This window comes from Lytechinus variegatus, chromosome 8, assembly GCF_018143015.1.
Source record: "Lytechinus variegatus isolate NC3 chromosome 8, Lvar_3.0, whole genome shotgun sequence".
Taxonomy (NCBI): Eukaryota; Metazoa; Echinodermata; class Echinoidea; order Temnopleuroida; family Toxopneustidae; genus Lytechinus; species Lytechinus variegatus.
Genome location: NC_054747.1, coordinates 22,746,133 through 22,767,891, shown reverse-complemented (window position 1 = coordinate 22,767,891; position 21,759 = coordinate 22,746,133). Strand labels below are relative to the sequence as shown.

The following is a 21,759-nucleotide window of genomic DNA, read 5'->3' as shown; positions in this document are numbered from 1 at the left end:
GTTGAAATTTGGCAAATCGGTTTGTTCGTCAGGTGAAGACACGGTGACGAGTTGTTGAAATTTGGCAAATCGGTTTGTTCGTCAGGTGAAGACACGGTGACAAGTTGTTGAAATTTGGCAAATCGGTTTGTTCGTCAGGTGAAGACATGGTGACAAGTTGTTGAAATTTGACAAATCGCTGGTAGTCAGGTGAAGACACGGTGACGAGTTGTTGAAATTTGGCAAATCAGTTTGTTTTTCAAGTGAAGACACGGTGACGAGTTGTTGAAATTTGACAAATCGGTTTGTTCGTCAGGTGAAGACACGGTGACAAGTTGTTGAAATTTGACAAATCGCTGGTAGTCAGGTGAAGACATGGTGACGAGATGTTGAAATTTAGCAAATCGGTTTGTTCGTCAGGTGAAGACATGGTGACGAGTTGTTGAAATTTGGCAAATCGGTTTGTTCGTCAGGTGAAGACAAGGTGACGAGTTGTTGAAATTTGGCAAATCGGTTTGTTCGTCAGGTGAAGACACGGTGACGAGTTGTTGAAATTTGACAAATCGGTTTGTTCGTCAGGTGAAGACATGGTGACAAGTTGTTGAAATTTGACAAATCGCTGGTAGTCAGGTGAAGACACGGTGACGAGTTGTTGAAATTTGGCAAATCAGTTTGTTTTTCAAGTGAAGACACGGTGACGAGTTGTTGAAATTTGGCAAATCGGTTTGTTCGTCAGTTAAAGACACGGTGACGAGTTGTTCAAATTTGGCAAATCAGTTTGTTTTTCAGGTGAAGACACGGTGACGAGTTGTTGAAATTTGGCAAATCGGTTTGTTCGTCAGTTAAAGACACGGTGACGAGTTGTTGAAATTTGGCAAATCGGTTTGTTCTTCAGTTAAAGACACGGTGACGAGTTGTTGAAATTTCAAATCGGTTTGTTCGTCATGGGAAGACACGGTGACGAGTTGTTGAAGCTTGGCAAATCGGTTTGTTCGTCAGTTAAAGACACGGTGACGAGTTGTTAAAATTTGGCAAATTGTTTTTTTCGTCAGGTGAAAACATGGTGACGAGTTGTTGAAATTTGGCTATTCGGTTTGTTAGTCGGGTAAAGACACGGTGACGAGTTGTTGAAATTTGACAAATCGGTTTGTTCGTCAGGTGAAGACACGGTGACGAGTTGTTGAAATTTGACAAATCGCTGGTAGTCAGGTGACGACACGGTGACGAGTTGTTGAAATTTGGCAAATCAGTTTGTTTTTCAAGTGAAGACACGGTGACGAATTGTTGAAATTTGGCAAATCGGTTTGATCGTCAGGTGAAGACACGGAGACGAGTTGTTGAAATTTGGCAAATCAGTTTGTTTTTCAGGTGAAGACACGGTGACGAGTTGTTATAATTTGACAAATTGGTTTGTTCGTCAGGTGAATACAAGGTGACGAGTTGTTGAAATTTGGCTATTCGGTTAGTTAGTCGGGTAAAGACACGGTGACGAGTTGTTAAAATTTGGCAAATTGGTTTGTTCGTCAGGTGAAGACATGGTGACGAGTTGTTGAAATTTGGCTATTCGGTTTGTTAGTCGGGTAAAGACACGGTGACGAGTTGTTGAAATTTGACAAATCGGTTTGTTCGTCAGGTGAAGACACGGTGACGAGTTGTTGAAATTTGACAAATCGCTGGTAGTCAGGTGAAGACACGGTGACGAGTTGTTGAAATTTGGCAAATCGGTTTGTTCGTCAGGTGAGGACACGGAGACGAGTTGTTGAAATTTGGCAAATCAGTTTGTTTTTCAGGTGAAGACACGGTGACGAGTTGTTAAAATTTGACAAATCGGTTTGTTCGTCAGCTGAATACAAGGTGACGAGTTGTTGAAATTTGGCAAATCGGCTTGTTAGTCAGGTGACGACACAGTGACGAGTTGTTGAAATTTGGCAAATCGGTTTGTTCGTCAGGTGAAGACATGGCGACGAGTTGTTGAAATTTGGCTATTCGGTTTGTTAGTCGGGTAAAGACACGGTGACGAGTTGTTGAAATTTGACAAATCGGTTTCTTCGTCAGGTGAAGACATGGTGACTAGTTGTTGAAATTTAACAAATCGCTGGTATTCAGGTTAAGACACGGTGACGAGTTGTCAAAATTTGGCAAATTGGTTTGTTCTTCAGGTAAATACAAGGTGACGAGTTGTTAAAATTTGGCAAATCGGTTTGTTCGTCAGTTAAAGACACGGTGACGAGTTGTTGAAATTTGTCAAATCGGTTTGTTCGTCAGGTGAAGACACGGAGACGAGTTGTTGAAATTTGGCAAATCAGTTTGTTAGTCAGGTGAAGACACGGTGACGAGTTGTTAAAATTTGGCAAATCGGTTTGTTCGTCAGGTGAAGACAAGGTGACGAGTTGTTGAAATTTGGCAAATCGGTTGTTAGTCAGGTGAAGACATGGTGACGAGTTGTTGAAATTTGACAAATCGGTTTGTTAGTCAGGTGAAGACATGGTGACGAGTTGTTGAAATTTGGCAAATCGGTTTGTTAGTCAGGTGAAGACACGGTGACGAGTTGTTGAAATTTGGCAAATCGGTTTGTTAGTCAGGTGAAGACACGGTGACGAGTTGTTGAAATTTTGCAAATCGGTTTGTTCGCCAGGTGAAGACATGGTGACGAGTTGTTAAAATTTGGCTATTCGGTTTGATAGTCAGGTGAAGACACGGTGACGAGTTGTTGAAATTTTGGCAAATCGGTTTGTTCGTCAGGTGAAGACATGGTGACGAGTTGTTGAAATTTGGCTAATAGGTTGCTAGTAAGGTGAAGACACGGTGACGAGTTGTTAAAATTTAGCTAATCGGTTTGTTAGGTGAAGACATGGTGACGAGTTGTTGAAGCTTGGCAAATCGTTTTGTTCGTCAGGTAAAGACACGGTGACAGTTGTTGAAATTTTGCAAATCAGTTGCTCGTCAGGTGAATACAAGGTGACGAGTTGTTGAAATTCGGCAAATCGGTTTGTCAGGTGAAGACACGGTGACGAGATGTTGAAGCTTGGCATGTGCGATTTGTTTTTTTTAGACAACAAAACTCGATTACAAGCTGTTAACATTGGAACTCCCAAAGCCGACTTGTTTTGAACAAGAAGACGGGATGACGAGTTGTTGAGGCTAGCAAAGAAGATCGTTTTTTTCAACAAATTTCCTTCTTGTCTGCAAGTCCATTTGCCAGTTTCAACAACTCAATATCTTGTCTACATGGTCTGCTTGTCCCAAGCAAGTTGAACTGCCCCACCTCTCGATTCCCAACAACATGGGTCACATCATTTAACCGGTCGCCATCTCGCCATCTGGTTGGCGCCTTCAATCTTCCGTACAAAACAGTCTTTTCAAACAAAACCTACATCACGTAGCTTCCCTCTCTGAGTTACCACCATGCACGTCCTCTAAGTTCATATATACATGCATATAGGCCTACATAATAATTTTGAAGTGTGAAACATGAGGTGGATTTTCTTTGTAATGAGATTTAAATTCGCATTTTTAGTCCTGCCGCTAGTCAATATTTATATGCATATAACAATGAATAGCTAGAATATATGTATATATATATATATATATATATATATATATATATATATATATATATATATATATATATATACATATATATATATCAATATATATATATATATATGTATACACGTATATATGTATGTATATATAATAGCCCTTACTTTTTCCTTACTCCTTGCAGTCACTTCACCATCCCGCAATGCATCAGGTGAGTTGGGCGTGACTTCATATCATATATATCTTACAATCACTCTGTCGACAATGAATCAAAATGTAAATGAGATGATGAAGTAATTGTTCTTCTACGTACTCATTTTATACGTTTCAACTGTTCTTTAAAAAACATAAATATATAATTATTCTAATACCAACTGATTTGTTTTCAGTTTTCAACGTTTCTTTGAAAAAAGATAAAAAAAAAAAGAAAGGTACCTGACCCGACTTCTCTTTCATGAGGCGGTTCCAAGGGGATCGCTTAACTATTCCATAAATAAATCATCCATAAATTTTCAAATTTACGGTCAGAGGCAAAAAGCCAGGCCTATCGAAAAAAGTATATTTGCGGATGACCCCCCCCCCCCCGGAAACCATCGGCCAATGGGTCAAGGGTTCGATCAGCGGCCGAGAAATAAAAAAGGAAGTTAGAAATTCCGACCTTATGACGAAAATATTTGATAGCATTTATATTTGAAACGGGTGATGGATTGAGTCTGATGTTCTTGGTCTATATAGAATAGCAAGCTGAAATGCCGTTTCCCTCGTTAATAGAATTATTATGATAATCGCTTTCTACTACTTTTTTAAAAACTGCTTATCCACAGTTGTTCCAGTTATTGAACCTATTGAGCCTATTATCAGCAGACGGGGTCAAGCTATTAGAGTCACTTGTACCGCCAAGTATGGTGACCTCCCTATTTACTTCCGGTGGTTCAAAGATGGCGGAGCTATCCCTCATGGGGTCGGGGTTGACTTCGTGAATGGCAGCTTTTCAAACTCTATGGTGATAGCCGATGTGTATTCGGTACATGATGGCCAATATACGTGTGAAGCAAGTAATTCAGCAGGTGTCGCCATCTACGAAACATCACTGACAGTAGAAGGTGAATATTATATGACTATTAATTATAACAATAACCCAATGATACTACTACTACTGCTGCTATTTCTACTACTACTATTACTACTACTACTGCTGCTACTTCTACCACTACTACTATTACTACTACTACTACTGCTGCTACTTCTACTACTACTATTACTACCACTACAACCAGTGGCGAACCGTGACCCGGAGGAGACAAAGAATTGGAGGGGCACAGCATTGTTCACGAACAATACAGTGCCCCTCCAATGCTTTGTCTCCTCGGGTCACGGTCTGCCACTGACTACAACAGCAATAACAACATCAACTACTACTACTGATAATAATAATGATGCTAATAATTCAGCAGGTGTCGTCAACTACGAAACATCACTGACAGTAGAAGGTGAATGTTATACGACGATTAATTATAACAATAACCCAATGATACTACTAGTACTTCTACTACTACTTCTACTACTACTACTACTACTACTACTACTACTACTATTACTACTAATATTACTAACACTACAACAACAATAACTACTACTACTACTGATAATCATCCACGTTGGCCGGAGAGGACAGTGTACCACAGTTTGTTCACAGTGTGGAACATAATAGTGGAATCATCTTCCCACTGCTCGGGATCAAGATCGTGAATGTCATATTTAAAGAGTCTGCTATTAGTGAGACATTAATTTCCCATTGTTTTTTTTTTCTATTTTACCTTTTGAATTGCGTATTTACTAGTCACAATATCTCAAGTATATATAAACACATTGTGAACACAATATGAACATGTGTCACTACGATGTTCCAGTGTATGCCATAATCCTAGAGCTCTTCAGATAGAAGTAATCCAGGAGAATTTTGTAGAAGTGGACAGGACAAGTACAGTATCACGTTCACCGACGGTTTAAAGGGGAACTCTTCTCTTTATGCCGCGATCTTAAATCAATCAGCTTGATCTTACAAGAGTTTGGGTTATTGTGATTATTCTAGGAAGTATATATCTTCAGAAAGACTTTGTGAATGATTACTCTACAGATGTTCTGACATTCAAAACTGGCTCATCAAGGAACAGATATCACAGCCAGAAATGAAGTTAAAGGTTTACAATAAAAACAAAAACGTGTATGAATACAAATTTGTTCTTCATGTTTGCGATAAAATGTAACACATTGAATGCCGAGTACAAAACAAAATTAACAAATTCCAAAGATTAATGAAAGATATTCCAATTTAACTGCCCCTTCTGAAAAGCCTGGGAACTCGCTTGATCTTTCACTTGTCTTTCAATGAACTTCCAATGATCTACAGATCATGGCTGATCCTTTGATGGCCTTCATGGTCTTCTTGAAATTATCTGTAACCGTCTTTTATATTTGTTCAGAGAAAACTTTCTTGCACAGGTCATCGTGCGTCATTGATGCTTAATAAAAAGACAGAAATTGATACCACCGTGAGACAGTTCGTTGCTTGAAATAAATCTGTAAGATTAGTGTAAGTTCATAAAGAAATAAAGTATTGGTTAGTCTTTCATATTATATTTTAATGGCCTCGGTCAGGCATTAAGAGATTTTCATCGACTACTATTGGTAAGGCTTTCAAATTCCTTTTGAAGGTCTCGGCCAGTCTTTCAGATGCCTCTGGCAATATGGCAAACTTAAGTCATTGTGGTCTCTTAAGCCCCTTTCACAATTAGCGATACGACTGCTTACAACCGTTGAGACTGTGTGCAATATACATTGTGACCAAACGATCGCAAAAGCAGTTGTGAAAGCCCCTTCAGTTAACCTGCACTTGTTTTGAAGGTCATGGCACTATGGGTCCTACGGGGGTTTTGATAGAAATTTGTTTTTGGTCTTCCAGTAGTCTTTTTTGTGGTTTTCGAGAGATTCGGAAGAGGCAGCAAATGTCACTGATATTGGACAGAGATGGACAATCTCGCAACTTGAATTGTTGGACTTCCATAAGTGTTTTCGTTCTTCGGAACGGAACCTTGCTTAGAACAGTATTCCAATATATACATTTTTTCTATTTTATTTTTCCGCTGCCCCAAAAGCAACTATAACAATGTCGTTATTGGTCTAAGCATTTCAATTAAAGTTTAAAGAGATTAAACCTCATTATCTTGATTTTTCAGAGCATGTTGTAGAACTAGGAGGAGACGAAACGATACGTGTCAGGTCACCTATGTATAGATGGTTTGCGGCCAGACAAGTAGAAGGCTTCTATACCTGGGTAATTAATGCTCCCGAAAACTGCACAGTTCTGATAAAACTTGAACAACTCGATACACTTGATGGTAAGGAGTCCCTGGAGATCGGGACTGGGTACAACACATCGAGTAATAAGGTAAGGAGTAATATGATTTTCAATGAATTAGGCCAGTTGTGGCCGAGTTGATTATTCTTGTGACTATAAATCAGAGGATCGTGGGTTCGAATCCCAGCCATTGTGTTATTTCCTTCGGCAAGAATTGGGTAACCTGCAGGAATTTATTACTCGAAATGCTTCAACGCCGTGATAGGTTGCGTGGCTAAAGCTAGGGTAATCACATCATATAGTATCCCTAAAATAGACGCCAAATAGCGAATCTGGAATAAAATGATTGGAAATGGTTTTTCTACTGATTTGAGTAGGTATGGGTGTCAACGTTTACCCCCAAAAAGTTAGGAGGAATACGGGTTGGGGAAAGTGTTCTTCTTTAGGTCAAAGGTCAATGAAGTTTATATATATATATATATATATATATATATATATGCATTTATATATATATACATACATATTTATGATATCAAGTGTATAATTTGAAATGATTTTTATTTCAAGTAGCAACATGTAATGCATCATAATATCTAAATCAAGGTTGTCGTGTCTTTTTCTCTCCAGCGATAGACCACTCATCTATGATAAATACTATGAACTTTTAGCTTAATCTTCTGAAAATGGAAAGGATAGGTCTAACTCTCATGTCACAGCTAGCATCATCTGAGAGCCTTTCCAAACAGCAAAGGGATGATGAAGATAAAAAGAAGACAATCATTAGAGCTGCAGTTCAGTGGCGGACCGTGACCCGGACTAGAAAAAGCATTAGGGGGGGGGGGGGCACAGCATTGTTCACAGACAATGTAGTGCCCCCCCAATGCTTTGTCTCGTCCGGGTCATGGTCCGCTACTGCTGCAGTTCTCAAATGAACTTCAACAAACTGAATTCCCTTATTATCATTAATTACCTCTCATTGCGAGCTGCCATAATCTCTTGAGATGCTAATGATGCAGGCCAAAACTTCATATCTGCTCTCTGCCGTGATACTATTTCTACTAGGTATCAGTTTAATAATAATAATAATTAAAGATTTGTATAGCGCACATATCTGTCGATGACACTCAAGGCGCACAATTAACAACTTATATAAAACAGAAATAAATTAATAAATACACAAAAATTGAACAAACTGACAAGAAAAATACACAATCAGTTAAAGTTGGTAGTCAAAATAACAATTCGGGCTTATCACACAACCTTTAAGGAAATGCTTCCCTCATGAGGAAAGTCTTTAATTTTTTGTGGAATAGCTCTCTTGACTGGCACAACTTAATGTCCGATGGAATTGAATTCCACAAACGGGGACCAGCAACGGAAAAAGATCTGTCACCCAGGACCTCTTCACTCTAACTTGTTGGAGCTGGTGAACATTCCCTGAACGAAGACCAGGTCTACATGATCTCTTCACCTCCAGAAGATCAGATAGATACACTGGTGAATGGTTGGTTTTAAGTTTAAAGACCAAGGAAAGAACTTTATATGAAAGTCTTTGCCTAACAGGCAGCCAGTGTAATTCCTTGAGTAGTGGGGTGATATGATCCGACAACTTTGAACGCTTTACAAGTCGTGCAGCAGAATTCTGGACCTTCTGTAGTCGTTTTATGTGAGTATCAGGTAGTCCAACCAAAGGGCTGTTGTACATATCCAAACGTGAGGTGACAAGAGCATGAACTGCCTGCTTCGTTGCATGGGGATTCAGGTAATCCCGGATTTGACGAATCTGCCTAATGTGATAAAATGATGATCTGATGCAGCTAGAGATTTGTGGTTCCATAGACATAGTACTATCAAGTGTCAAGCCTAGCGAGCGAACCTTAGAAACCGGCTCAACATGTACATCACCAATTTTTAGGTTAGGAATGATGACCTTTTTGATATGTTGGGAAGTGCCAAAGAAAATGAATTCAGACTTCGCCTGGTTGATTTTCAAGTAGTTCTGTCCCATCCATTTGGAGATCTCTGCTACACATGTCTCAAATCTAGCAAGTACGTTGTCCACATCAGTTTGATTAGGTAAGCATGGTAAATACAGCTGAATGTCATCAGCGTATATGTGATACATCAAATCATGCCGGTTGATAATGTCATAGATTGGTAGAATGTACATGGAAAACATTTGTGGTCCGAGAACTGAGCCCTGAGGTACGGAGCAATCAAGAGAAACTGGGTCAGAGATGTCATCCTCACCAATGCGAACTGATTGAGTACGACCATCAAGGTATGACTGACACCAGCTCAGAGCTGCCCCACTGATACCAATTTCCTGTAGTCTGTGACGTAGAATACAATGATCGACCGTATCAAACGCTGAACTCAAATCCAGTTGAACGAGGCCAGTCAACATGCCTCTATCCATGGCTCGGAGGATGTCATTAGTCACTCTCAAGACAGCCGTCTCTACTGAATGGTGTTTCCTGTAGGCCGACTGGAAAGGATCCTGCAGAGACTGGCCTGTAGTTTTCCAGTCTCTCCTTTTGTTTGACTTCTTAAGTAGAGGTCTAATGGTAGCATGTTTCAAGTTCTCTGGAAAGACTGCTTTGGTAAAAGACCCATTAACCAACTTTGTAATAAATGGCACAAATGCAGAGAGATGATCCTTGATTAGCCATGTTGGAATGGGGTCTTGGTGACAAGAGCTCGAGGGTGACTGTTTGATGATTCTCTCAATTTCAGCCTCCGATACCAAATCTAAACTACACATAAACGGATCTCGACGTGACGGTACTTCATTGTTATCGTGAAGCTGCACAAAAGAATCACGAATTGTGTTGATCTTGTTCAAGAAATGCTCCGAGAATCTGTTTGCTAACGACCCATCAGGTGGTAGGTGTGGTAACACAGGATCGCCTTTCTTCTGGAGTAGGTCATCGATGATGGTGAACAAAGCTTTCTGATCTGATGAACAGCTCTCAACAGCAGATGAGTAGAACTGTGTTTTTGCTTTCTTCATGAGATTCACAACAATCCGGCATTGCTCTTGGTATCTCTTATGATGTAGTTGGCCTTCTCCTTTGGATTTACACTTTCTCCACTTTCTTTCCAACCTCCGTCTCACCTTCTTAGCAGTCCCAATCTCTTCATTATACCACGGACATTTTTCTCTCTGTTTCAGGCGTCTTGTCTTCAAAGGTGCAAGGTCATCAAGGGTACCACAGAGATCGTTCGTATGTTTCTACGGATGCAGAAATACCAAGGTTCTCTACGTCAATCTTCGACAAAGCCTCAAAGACGCGTTGATGAAATACCTCATGATCAATTGCATTGAAACTGCGCATGGTAATTGTCTCTTTTTTGGATGTATAGGCTTTTTCAATGACAAATTGCAGGTGATGGCAAAATGATCAGACAATCCTGGATGAACTGATATTTCAGAGACAATACCGTAACCATCACGAGTTATCAGCAGATCCAGTGTATGACCAAGACGATGAGTATGGGTGGATACATGCTGGGTCATACCATATGAAGACAACAACTTCTTAAAAAGAATTGTATTCCCTGTAGTTGTGTCATCCATCCATATGTTAAAATCACCTGTGATCACAATTTTGGAAGGATGGAGAAGATAATAGTCCATTAGTTTACCGAAGTCCTCAAGAAACGATATAAAAGGCACATGTAGTCCATTTTCACTGTTCCTTTCAGGGCGGTATATGATGACTAAACGAAATGTACCATGATCATCTGATACTTGTGCATGTAGGGCTTCGAAGGAGTTATACCTCTGGGGTAATTCTGTCTTCAAACATAGATCAGACCTACACAACAAGCCGACACCTCCTCCAGGTCTGTTATTTCGAGGGATATGGACTAATGAGTAGGCCTCTTGGGGTGGCTTCCTTGGCCACAAGGTCGTCATCTGGTCTCAGCCATGTCTCCGTCATGGCAATGATATCAAATCCTTGCTCATTTACAAAGTCAACATATTGAATACTTTTATTCCGAATTGACTGTAAATTGATGGTGCAAAGTTTAGCAAGCTCAGAGACGGGCTGAATGTGAATCAAGTTATTGGTATCACAAGATCGGACATTTTCTTAGCTTGGCGTATAGTATCCTGTATGACAGGAATATGTTGCTGGCTCTTTATGAAAGAACGATGTCCTCTCTTTGTTGGCTTGATAGTACCGATACCATAATCCACTATTGTCTGGTACACATCCCTTGGCAGAGAAGTTTTGGAGCATTGTCTCTTAATGTAGTTTGTACAAGGATCATGTATTTGGTCCAGAACAAATTATTGTTATCATGCACAAATTAGGCATATAATAAGATGAATAATGAAATTCAAAAAGAGATAATAGGTTACAATTACACATCCATCGACGTAACGAAACTCCTACATCACCACTTCCCTTTCTTGAGAATCAAGCTGTGCAACATATCAGTAATAATATAGATCCTGGTCTAATATCCCTTGACAGAACGTTAGGCTTTCATTGAATGGGCCAGATCAAAGTCCTAAAAATGTCAGAAGGTTTTCAAAAAGTTAATTACTCTTTGCTGAAGCTGAGACACTTAACTTCATTTAAGTATGACAAAAGCTGCAGCTCTATAATAATTGTCTTATTTTACTTCTTCAACATTGTCCCAGGTTATACGAAAATGTTCTCAGATGATGCTACCCATAAGAGTTAGGCCTATTCTTTCCATTTACAGATTAAGTTATAGTTTTATAGCATTGATTGTAGCATTTCAAGTAGTGACCTATTACTACAGAGAAATTAATACCTTGATTAAGATTTATAAAATGCATATCCAAATGCTGCTACTTTAGACAACTTCACCATTTCAAATTATATCACACATGATTTTTTTTTACAATTTTGGCAATGCATTACTACTATATACATTAAAAGGTGCTATTTGATCCCAATTTCACCTCGAACTTGAATTTTGACATAATCATTTGTCAAGGATTCAAATATCAAATTGGTGTTCATTTTCCACGCAAGTCAGTCTTTTTTCCCATCCGGATCACTATACCTATATGCCACTACACGTTGGATCGACCTATTTTTCTGAACTGTAAATTCCCTGACGTTATTGACATAATTGTTGATTGCCTTCTAACCCCTGAATATCTTTTTCATGGCCATTTTTATCCTTATTTCAGAATGGAATTATTAAACATCCACGTTTTCATTACAAATAGCTATCTTTCTTTCTATTATTCTCAAATAAAATGTGAATATAATGGATTAATTTCTTTTTGGGTAGAATCATGCATGTGTCAGTTATTAAAAGATTTAATCAATTAAATCTTCCAAGTCATAATGTTGTTTCCTTTGATTGTTTTACAACAATTGTACATGAAAATATATATTAATAGTGAAAACAAAATATAACTTACCTTAATAATAGTTGACTCGTACCGCCATCATCTCATCTGGCTTGACACGCCCCACTTGGCCCTGGTGGTCGGTCCAGTTCTTGCCCTCCGCAGCTTGCGGTGTCTCTTCAACTCGGCCTCGGCCTCCGCAGACAGTTGCGCCTTGATGAGTAGCCCCCAGATCAGAGAGATTTGGTTTCAACGAATTAGTGGACGAGATCGAGCCCTAAATGATGACATGAGTTTTGACGAATCATGTCGATGGAGAACCGGCGGCAGCTGCATGGGGTCGTTATCTCGTCACCGACGTTGTCCCTTGGTTTTAACTTAGACTGCCTATACTAAGATCAGTGGTCTATTCTAGCTATGGTGGTTCTCCTTGAATTACTGAAACTATCCTCCTAATATACCCTACCGTTACTAGGAATAACTGTAAAATATCTATAAAGTGATGCAAAGAATTTCAATAACGATGAATGCATAAAGCAAGACATTCTCATAGGCGGATCCAGCTTTTGGCGAAAGGGGGGGCGCACTGCCGAGCGGCGCACATATTTTTGCACTTCACCGGCGCCATAAAAGAAAATGTTGAAAAAGTAAAAGGGGTAATGCCTGACCCTGTCAAAACACGCACACACACACACACACATGCATATATATATATATATATATATATATATATATATATATATATATATATATATATGTATATATATATATATATATATACGTATATATATATATAAAAATATATATATATATATATATATACATATACATACATATATATATATGACTCATATCATATAGATATACATGACTCATGAGATAGAGACACATATTTCACCGACAAATTAATGCGAGCGCGAAGCGCGAGCTGAAATTTTTAAAGTATACTGACCTGAAAACAGGAAAAAGGTGCCTGTTTAGGACTGTTTGTAGTAACTCATGAGGAGGATACATATCTCACTACACAGATAATGCGAGTGCCGAGGGCGAGCTGAAATTTACTTATATTCTGACCAGAAAGCTTGATATTCTAAGCATTCTTGGTACCAATGATTAAGATGGGTATCTAAAAAAAAATGCGAGCGCGAAGCGCGAGCTTAAAATTTTGATATTTCGATCTGAAAACATTACAGTTTAATGTACGTTTTAATAAAGAACAAGATTATATCCAACAAAAGATTATTGCAAATCGAAGCGGGAGTTCTTTTGAGGTTCAGAACTAAAAACGGGACATTCTATTCACCTATTTAATCATGAAAAGTATGGGGTTTTGCTACAGAAATGATGCGAGCGCGAAGCGCGAGCTGAAAATTTTTATGTTCCAATCTGATAATTTGAGCACGATTTTTAATAAAGAACGAGTTGTGTAGCTCAATCTCGTTTGCTGATTTCTGTGTAACATTACCATCTTATTGTTTTTGCACATGCGGAATTATTGGGGGAGGGCAAAACGATCATTCTTGGCCGCGGCGCCGATCTAGATTTGGTTAGCAATAGGCCCTTCTTCATTATTCTACCGGCGCTTATTTATTGAAATCAGGGGACGCTGATCATTCTTGACCGGCGCCGATTTAAATTAAGGTGGCGCCGGTTAAGACAAAGGCAGCGCCGATTTGTCTTGACCGGCGCCGATTTAAACAAGTAGTACTGATTATTTTTACCGACGTTACGTAAGATTCAGGCAGCGGCAATCCATAATCGACTGGCGCCGATCTAGAACCAGGAGGCGCCGATTATTCTTGACTGGCGCCGATTTTTAACCAGGTGGTGCTGATTATTCTTGACCAGCCCCGATTTAGATATAGGTGGCGCTGATTATCCTTGATCGGCGCCGGTTAAGAACTCAGGCAGCGCCGATATTTCTTTACCGGCGCCGATTTATAACCAGATGACGCCGATTGTTCTTGTCCAGTGTCGATTTAGATTTAGGTGGCGCTAATTATCCTTGATCGGCGCCGGTTAAGACTCTGGCAGTGCCGATTTTTCTTGACTGGCGCCGATTTATAACTAAATAGCGCTGATTATTCTTGTCCGGCGCCGATTTAGATTAAGGTGGCGCTGATTATTCTTGATTGGCGCCAGTTATATGCAGGCAGCGCACTGCTACCGGCGAAGTTGTTGGGAAAAGGGTAGTTAAAAGAAAAAATAAGGAAGATGATATGATTACGCTTTGCTGGGGATAGTCTTTCCTTTACTGTTGCTAATGTTATATCAGTGTATAACTTTTTTTAAGCAGCACCTTTTCCCTTTCTTTCCTTTATTTTTAATTTTTCAAGCGGCGCCTTTTCTTTCTTTTACTTTTTTTTATTTTCTTTATTTTGAGCGGCGCCTTCGGCGCCGCTCAAATATTAGGGGGGCGCGCGCACCCTGCGCACCCCCCTGGATCCGCCGATGATTCTTAATAACAAAAGACTTCCTAGAATGTGCATCTGTAAAACTACATTCATCAATGTTAGAGCACTCTATTGGTTATTTATGACACCTGTATTAAAATGCTTCATCTAATAAAATATGACATAAACCTGGTACACTTGTACTGTAAACGGGGGAGGGGGGTATCAAACGTTTCCAACGCTTGCTTTTGAAATATTTAAAACATTATGTACATGCTTGTTTATATAAGCTTACCCTAACCTGGACCCGGGGGGGGGGCACTCTACCAAAAAAGTGGTGGTAGTGTGCCGCGGGCGAGACAAAAAGCGGGGGCCTTGGAGCGGGCTAATTGTAAAAGGAGGGTCCTCGGAACGGGCTTCGGAACTACAAATGTTTGTGAAAACGGGGGTCCTTGGAACGAGTCGCCTGCATGTGAGTGCGTACATGCATCCCTAGGGAACGGGCGTGCTGCTAGCCCGGTGGCACGGGCGCCGGGTGCGCTAGCACAGAGGCAATGGTCGGACAGCGCTCAGCGGCCGCTTTTCACCAAAATTACGACACATTGTAGCAGATCAATGCGATCGGAACGGCGTAACGGAAAAATTAGCCAAGCATGGGAGCGGATTTCTTTCTTCCTTTTTCACGAGAAGAAGAAAATAATATACCATGGAGCGGTTTTCTTTGTTCTTTTTCTCAATAAGCTAAAAATGCTATGCCTTGGAACGGAAATTTGAGTGTAAAAATGGGGGTCCCCTCCGCGGCACATACCCACTATGCATTAGGCCCATATACTGAGTGCCCCCCGGGACCTGGACCAAGTAAATATGTTTAACAAATGTTTAAACTTTGACTGAAATATTCTATAATTAAATTTCTTTCCTGACAGCATGTTTATATAAATATTTATTAACTTTTGACCTTTGAGTTTGGATATCAAAGGTGAAGGATGATTCTTCATGATTATTTTGTGCCTTTTTATCTTCTTGCAAAAAAATTCTTTTTTACACTAAAATCACCAACACGATATATAGCCTATGTAAAAAGGTCATTGACCCTTGACCTTGAACTGTATGGATTAATATGCATTCTAGGAGAATAACTTTATCTTATTTGACCTTCCAGTAAGAATCTGTGCATTTTGACATAACAATCACCAACCTGATGTGCCGTTTCATCTCAGAGATACATGTACATTATGATACATTATGACACATAATGTAAAAAAGGGTTATTGACCTTTGAAAGACTTTTACCTTGCATGTTATTGTGCATTCTGGGTACTTAATTTTATTTTATCTTCCTGTAAGAAACTGCATTGTGACACTAAGATCACCAACCTGCACCTTTTCATCTCAGAGATACCATTATACCGCATATGGTATGATGTAAAAAGGTCATTGAGCTTTGAAAGGCTTTGACCTTGAATTTCATTGGTGAATGAGCATTGTAGGTACTTGATTTGATTTATTTGATCTTCTTGTAAAAATCTGTGCATTTTTACATCAAGATCACTAACCTGCGACTTTTCATCTCAGAGATACCATTATATCGTATATGGTATGATGTAAAAAGGTCATTGAGCTTTGAAAGACTTTGACCTTGAATTTCATTGGTGAATGAGCATTGTAGGTACTTGATTTGATTTATTTGATCTTCTTGTAAGAATTTGTGCATTTTAACATCAAGATCACCAACCTGCGCCTTTTCATCTCAGAGATACCATTGGACCTTATGTGGTATATAATGTATAAAAAGGTCATTGACCTTTGAAATGCTCTGACCTTGAATTTGATGGGTAAATTTGTAGTGTAGGTACTTGATTTGATTTATTTGATCTTCTTGTAAGAATCTGTGCATTTTGACACCATGATCATCAACCTGTAATATTTTATCTGGGAGATACCATGATATAGTATATTTAAAAAGATCATTGACCTTTGACCTTTAAAGAAGCACTTTCCCCAACCCGCAATCCTTCTAATTTTTCGTAAATGTTGACACCCATACCTACTCAAATCAGTCAAAAAGCCATTTCCAATAATTCTATTCCAGGTGGTTACTAATTACGGGGTACTAATAGTCCTTTAGAAGCGCACGAGGACGTTATACAGGCGCGTATTCAGGATGTTGCTCCGAGGGGGGGGGACCTTATTTTTGGCGCCCCTGTGATTTTTTTTGGAAAATGGCGCCCCTACTCCGCAGGGCAATCCTAGGTAACTTAAATGCAAATTAAATTATTTTATTTCATAATCACGTGACAGAAAAGGCGATCGAAGATCACTTTTTTTAATGTGTTCATGAAAAAAAAAATATCCATGAATATGTTGTAATACCATTTTTTCCAAATAATATATGTAACCAGAAAGCTCATTGGGGTTTCAATCTGATTTAACTTCGCGTCACAGTGATAGGCTAAAATCATGTATGCGGGGGCTGTAATTTCTTTACCAGGAGCAGATTTAGCTTTTGTCAATAGGGGGGTGGCGGAATATTTTATATTTACTGTTCAGACATTCTAAGCGTCTTTTGCAATCGTGAAAATGATGGGGCAACTGCATGTGTACGACGTAACAAAAAAAAAATAAAATTCTGATAATTTTTACAAGCTTGATGGGTTCTATCTAAATTTTCACCAATATTTTTGGTTGTTTTTTTTTTTTTGCAATAAACTTGTTTTCAGGCCCGGGGCACTTCCATTGACGAGTGGATGCCGTGCGCGACCATGTGGTCTAAAAACACACCCTAAACAAGTATTTCTCATATTCTGAAAATGCCCCTTAACAAGTATTGGCGTGTAAAACCCTACCCTTATCAAGTATTGGAAACGATACCCTTGGCAAGTATTCCCTGAAATTGAACCCCTAAACAAGTACGGCGATATCTCTTAGATGTCATGGACGTCGTATTTACCTTTACCTACAGTTTAGTACGGCCCCACCTCCCACACCGCGCGCAAATCAGACTCTAAACACGTAGTGTTGACTGTTGGGGAAAAGGGAATCCTTTACAGAACATTTTAGTCTTTTGACACTCGCAAATTTGACCGTAAACACGTAGCTTCCCTAGCGAAATAGATACCCTTTTTCATCATTTTAGTGCTTTTTGCATCCTTATTACGTTACGTACGTAACGTGCCCTATATTGAAAAAGACACCCTTTTTGCGTACATGTATTTTTTGGTCGCGCATGTATCCATTCGTCAATATAAGAAGCCCCCCTGGGTTATCAGGGTGAAAGTAAACTTCCCCTTTTATAGTTACCTGGTGCCTGTTGCATAAAGCTGTTCTTAAGTTAAGAGCGACTTTAAGAACGACTGGTGATCCTTTCTTATGCGCTTAACCATAAGCAATGAACATTTTGATGTATACCATTCACCATAAGAAAGGATCACTGGTCTTTCTTAAAGTCGATCTTCACATACGACAGCTTTACGGAAACACCCAACTGCTAGAGATTATTCATACTATAGGGGATGGCGGGGTGAGTTGAGCATAGGGGCAAGTTGAGCCACCACCCCCAGGCCAATAATGAATGAGTCAGTCATTGTTGTGGTGTCATGTATTGATGACCCATTACATAACCCTTAACCTCACCACATTGTTTTCAACTTCGAAACAAAAAGTACCTTTTTAGAGGGAAAAATACAAATTTCAGCCCAAAAAGTAAAAAGAAAAAAGGGTGTGAAATAGATAAGTGATTTTTTTACACACACACGCCTTTACATATTGTAAAGACATAAAAACAACATTGTCAGTCCAGGTATGGATCTTCATTCTTGCCACAGTTTTTTACATGATGAATGCATAAGAAATGTGTGGATGCGAAATTATCGCATAAGTTAGGACTTGGGTAAGTTGAGCCAACGAACATCATGAACATGGGGCAAGTTGAGTCATGGTAATTTTTTATGGTAATGTAAATAAAAAACAAACAACCTTAAAAAGCCATTGATATGCAGGCAGAAAAGAGCAAATTCACATGACAGTTTTTTTTAGTTTTAGAGAATGTTAGTATTTATATAGAATTAGCAAGTGAAAAGACTTTAAATGAAAAATTGACATGCTGGTTCTTCCCGCATACACTTTGTAAATAGTTTTTGTGGCTCAACTTAACCTTGAAGGTGGCACAACTTACCCCACTGACAGATGGGGCAAGTTGTGCCACTTGACATTGTTTTTTCAAAGGTCATAGCAACTTTCAGTGTGGGGGTAGAAAGTTGTATATTGGTGAAAAAGATTTCCGAAGAATCATATTTAAAGGCAAGGTACTTATTTCTACAATATTATTAGTCATATCAATTCTATCATTCAAAATGCAAAAAAGTGTCAGAACTTTAATACCCCGCCTTCCCTTACGTGTAGCCAGCCATTTTTTCATTTAATTCCATGTCTTGATATCAAACATTAATGCATTCTTGATATCAAGCAATGCATTGTTTAATCAGTGCAAAATATCACGAATTCAAATCCATTATATGAAGATATAATTTTGTGTTGTGAAAAAACCTTATGTTTGATTCAACAGACGTGATTGAGAAAACGACTATAAACCAAAGCCTACGTACGTCGACTAAAGCGTTTAATGTGTGACGGTCCCACTAATGCACCGTGCTTAGCAAAATGGTGTTAGGCAATTGGAGAAAGGCAGATTACGCTATAACAAGGCCTATTTTCCATAGTCCCTAGTATTACCTGCTGGTTAATTTCCAATAAATAAAAGGCTATTAAATATATGTTGCAAAACATTATTCTTATCATGTTAGATCTGGTCATTAGATGGAATAATCCCACTCTACTTCAATATCAACTCAAGCGTCGTATGGCTGTGGTTCAAGTCAGAAACTCACGAGAGCCCTCGGTCACATGGATTTATTGCGTCAGTATCATCAGTATGTGATCAAGGTATGTAGAACTTGATCGTTATAGGCAGTCAGGAAAAAAATCTTGGTGTTCCGAGATATACGTTAGACATCGCTTTTCCGACATAGGTCAAATGGAATTAACGCGCATCAATCGAATTTTGAAAGTTACCAACTTTGTGGTATTGTTAAAGCATATAATATGGCCACACCCACTTTAAACGGCGTCAGTGAGCAGTCGAATTTCAGAGATCCCGTGAAGGTCCGCCTTTTGGAGATCGATAAGTGCTTGTGATCAAGGTAAGATTCCAGAATTTTTTTTTCCATTAATGCAAGCGTACCTAAGAAATTTAATTTTTCAAATAGCTTTCAACTACATACATACACAAAAGATAAAACAGAAATACAATATCAATAGCAGATTATATATGAGCAAAATAACGCAATGAATATGAGGATTAGATGGCTGTTGTCGCCATGATCCAAACCGTTCTGCTTTGAACAGCGCAAGCCCATCATCTGTAATAGCTCAGAACGAACAGGCACACTGCATTATCTTATTGATCAATTTTAAGAAAACAAGTGAAATTATTATTACTATGAAGGTGTCCTGACAAGATGTGCTAAAGTAACTACGTTAATGTTATCAACGTATATTCGAATGCTCAAATTTAATATTGTGAAGACGAGTACACACTCTTGACAGCGCTACAGTGTGAGTGGGTGTACATAGTAAACTATGTGAACCTAGCTGCGATTCACACCTACTCCCATGCCTAGTCCAGGATAGGCCTCATAGAATTGACCAAACCTTGTTTTTTCATATATACAATATATTTTCAAGGTTTCTTGTCAATTCTAGGGTGCTGATTACGAATCTGAATGATGGCACTCGTGTAGCCTTACGCATTTTCCGCAAATTGGCAAAATCCAATATGGCCGCCAAAATATGCAAATTACCATGAAAATCATAAAATTGCTCGCACATTGGTTATAAAATGTATGTATTTGTTTTGCAGGAGTGAAATACTCTCTAAAAAAATGCCAGAAATTATTTTTTAGATATTAAAAATGAACGCCATAGACCCCTGTCTTCTATATAATGTACAATATGAATGGGGTAAACTAGATTTTCCAAAAGTGAGCACTAAACTGCTAAATACAAGTAATTGTGATTTTTAGTGAAATAATGGATGAAAACATGATTGCTAACGAACTAACGAAATGTAAAATTTGTTATGTCATGTATGTAATATGTAATAATGTGGGTGCGTCGTGGTCTAGTGGTTCTGACTCTCGCCTTTGAAACAGAGGGTCGTGTGTTCGAATCGTAGCCATGGCGTATTTTCCTTCAGCAAGAAATTTATCCACACTTTGCTGCACTCGACCCAGGTGAGGTGAATGGGTACCCGCAGGAGTAATTCCTTGCATGCACTGAGCGCCGGTGATGGTAGCTCGAGCTAAAGCCGGGGTAATAATAGCAGCGCTTTGTATCCTCTGGAAAAAAGCGCTTTATAAATCCAGCTATTATTATTATTATTATCAATAAATGAAGCATTAATATTCATTATTATTCATAGAAAATAATACTATTTGGGCCAGTGGCAGCTATTTTGAATATTAAATACAACAATTTCCCATACATGACATAATAAATGATAAATCATGTAAACATGAATGATTTTCATATATTACTTCGTCCATAGAACACAAATATTTGCAGTTTAGTGATAATTTTTGTGAAAATTTATTTTTTCCTATTCATATTATACATAATAGGGTATACAGAGGTCTGTGGAGACCATTTTGAATATCAAAGAAGAAACATTTTGTCAAATTTACATACATTTTATTACTAATTAGCTTGCAATTTTATGATTTTTATGGGAAATATGGATACTTTGGCGGCCATACGCTGTTGGGTATTCCATGAATTCACCTTTGCTGAATACTAAGTTGTAAATTCAGTTATACAGTGCGCCCCAGAAAATAAAAAACCGAGATTTAGCGATGATTTATCATAACTTAATCGAAAATACAATAAACAAATGACCTACCAATGCAAAGCTTAGAATCTCCTCTTTCATCTGATATAACTTATCTTATTTCTCCGTCATGCATGAGTGAGAAAAAACAATTTGAAGAGGGAATACTAAAAAGTCATTGGGCGGGTTGTATCTGGGTTTCAAAAGGACAAGCACATTTTTAAAAATTCAATATCTGCTCTTTAATTTAATACCTCAA

General features: G+C 38.7%; 1 protein-coding gene and 1 pseudogene across 1 annotated transcript in view; both read left to right on the top strand.

The window, feature by feature from the left end:
- The window catches only part of LOC121419563, a 32,126-nt pseudogene extending 26,411 nt beyond the window's left edge, over positions 1-5,715 (top strand).
- The window catches only part of LOC121420173, an 87,716-nt gene continuing 70,498 nt past the window's right edge, over positions 4,542-21,759 (top strand). Inside the window, exons 1-3 of the mRNA XM_041614720.1 lie at positions 4,542-4,625; positions 6,759-6,970; positions 19,420-19,558. Coding sequence (XP_041470654.1) covers positions 6,809-6,970; positions 19,420-19,558 — 301 coding nt within the window. The 5' untranslated portion in view covers positions 4,542-4,625; positions 6,759-6,808. The remainder of the gene's footprint in view (positions 4,626-6,758; positions 6,971-19,419; positions 19,559-21,759) is intronic.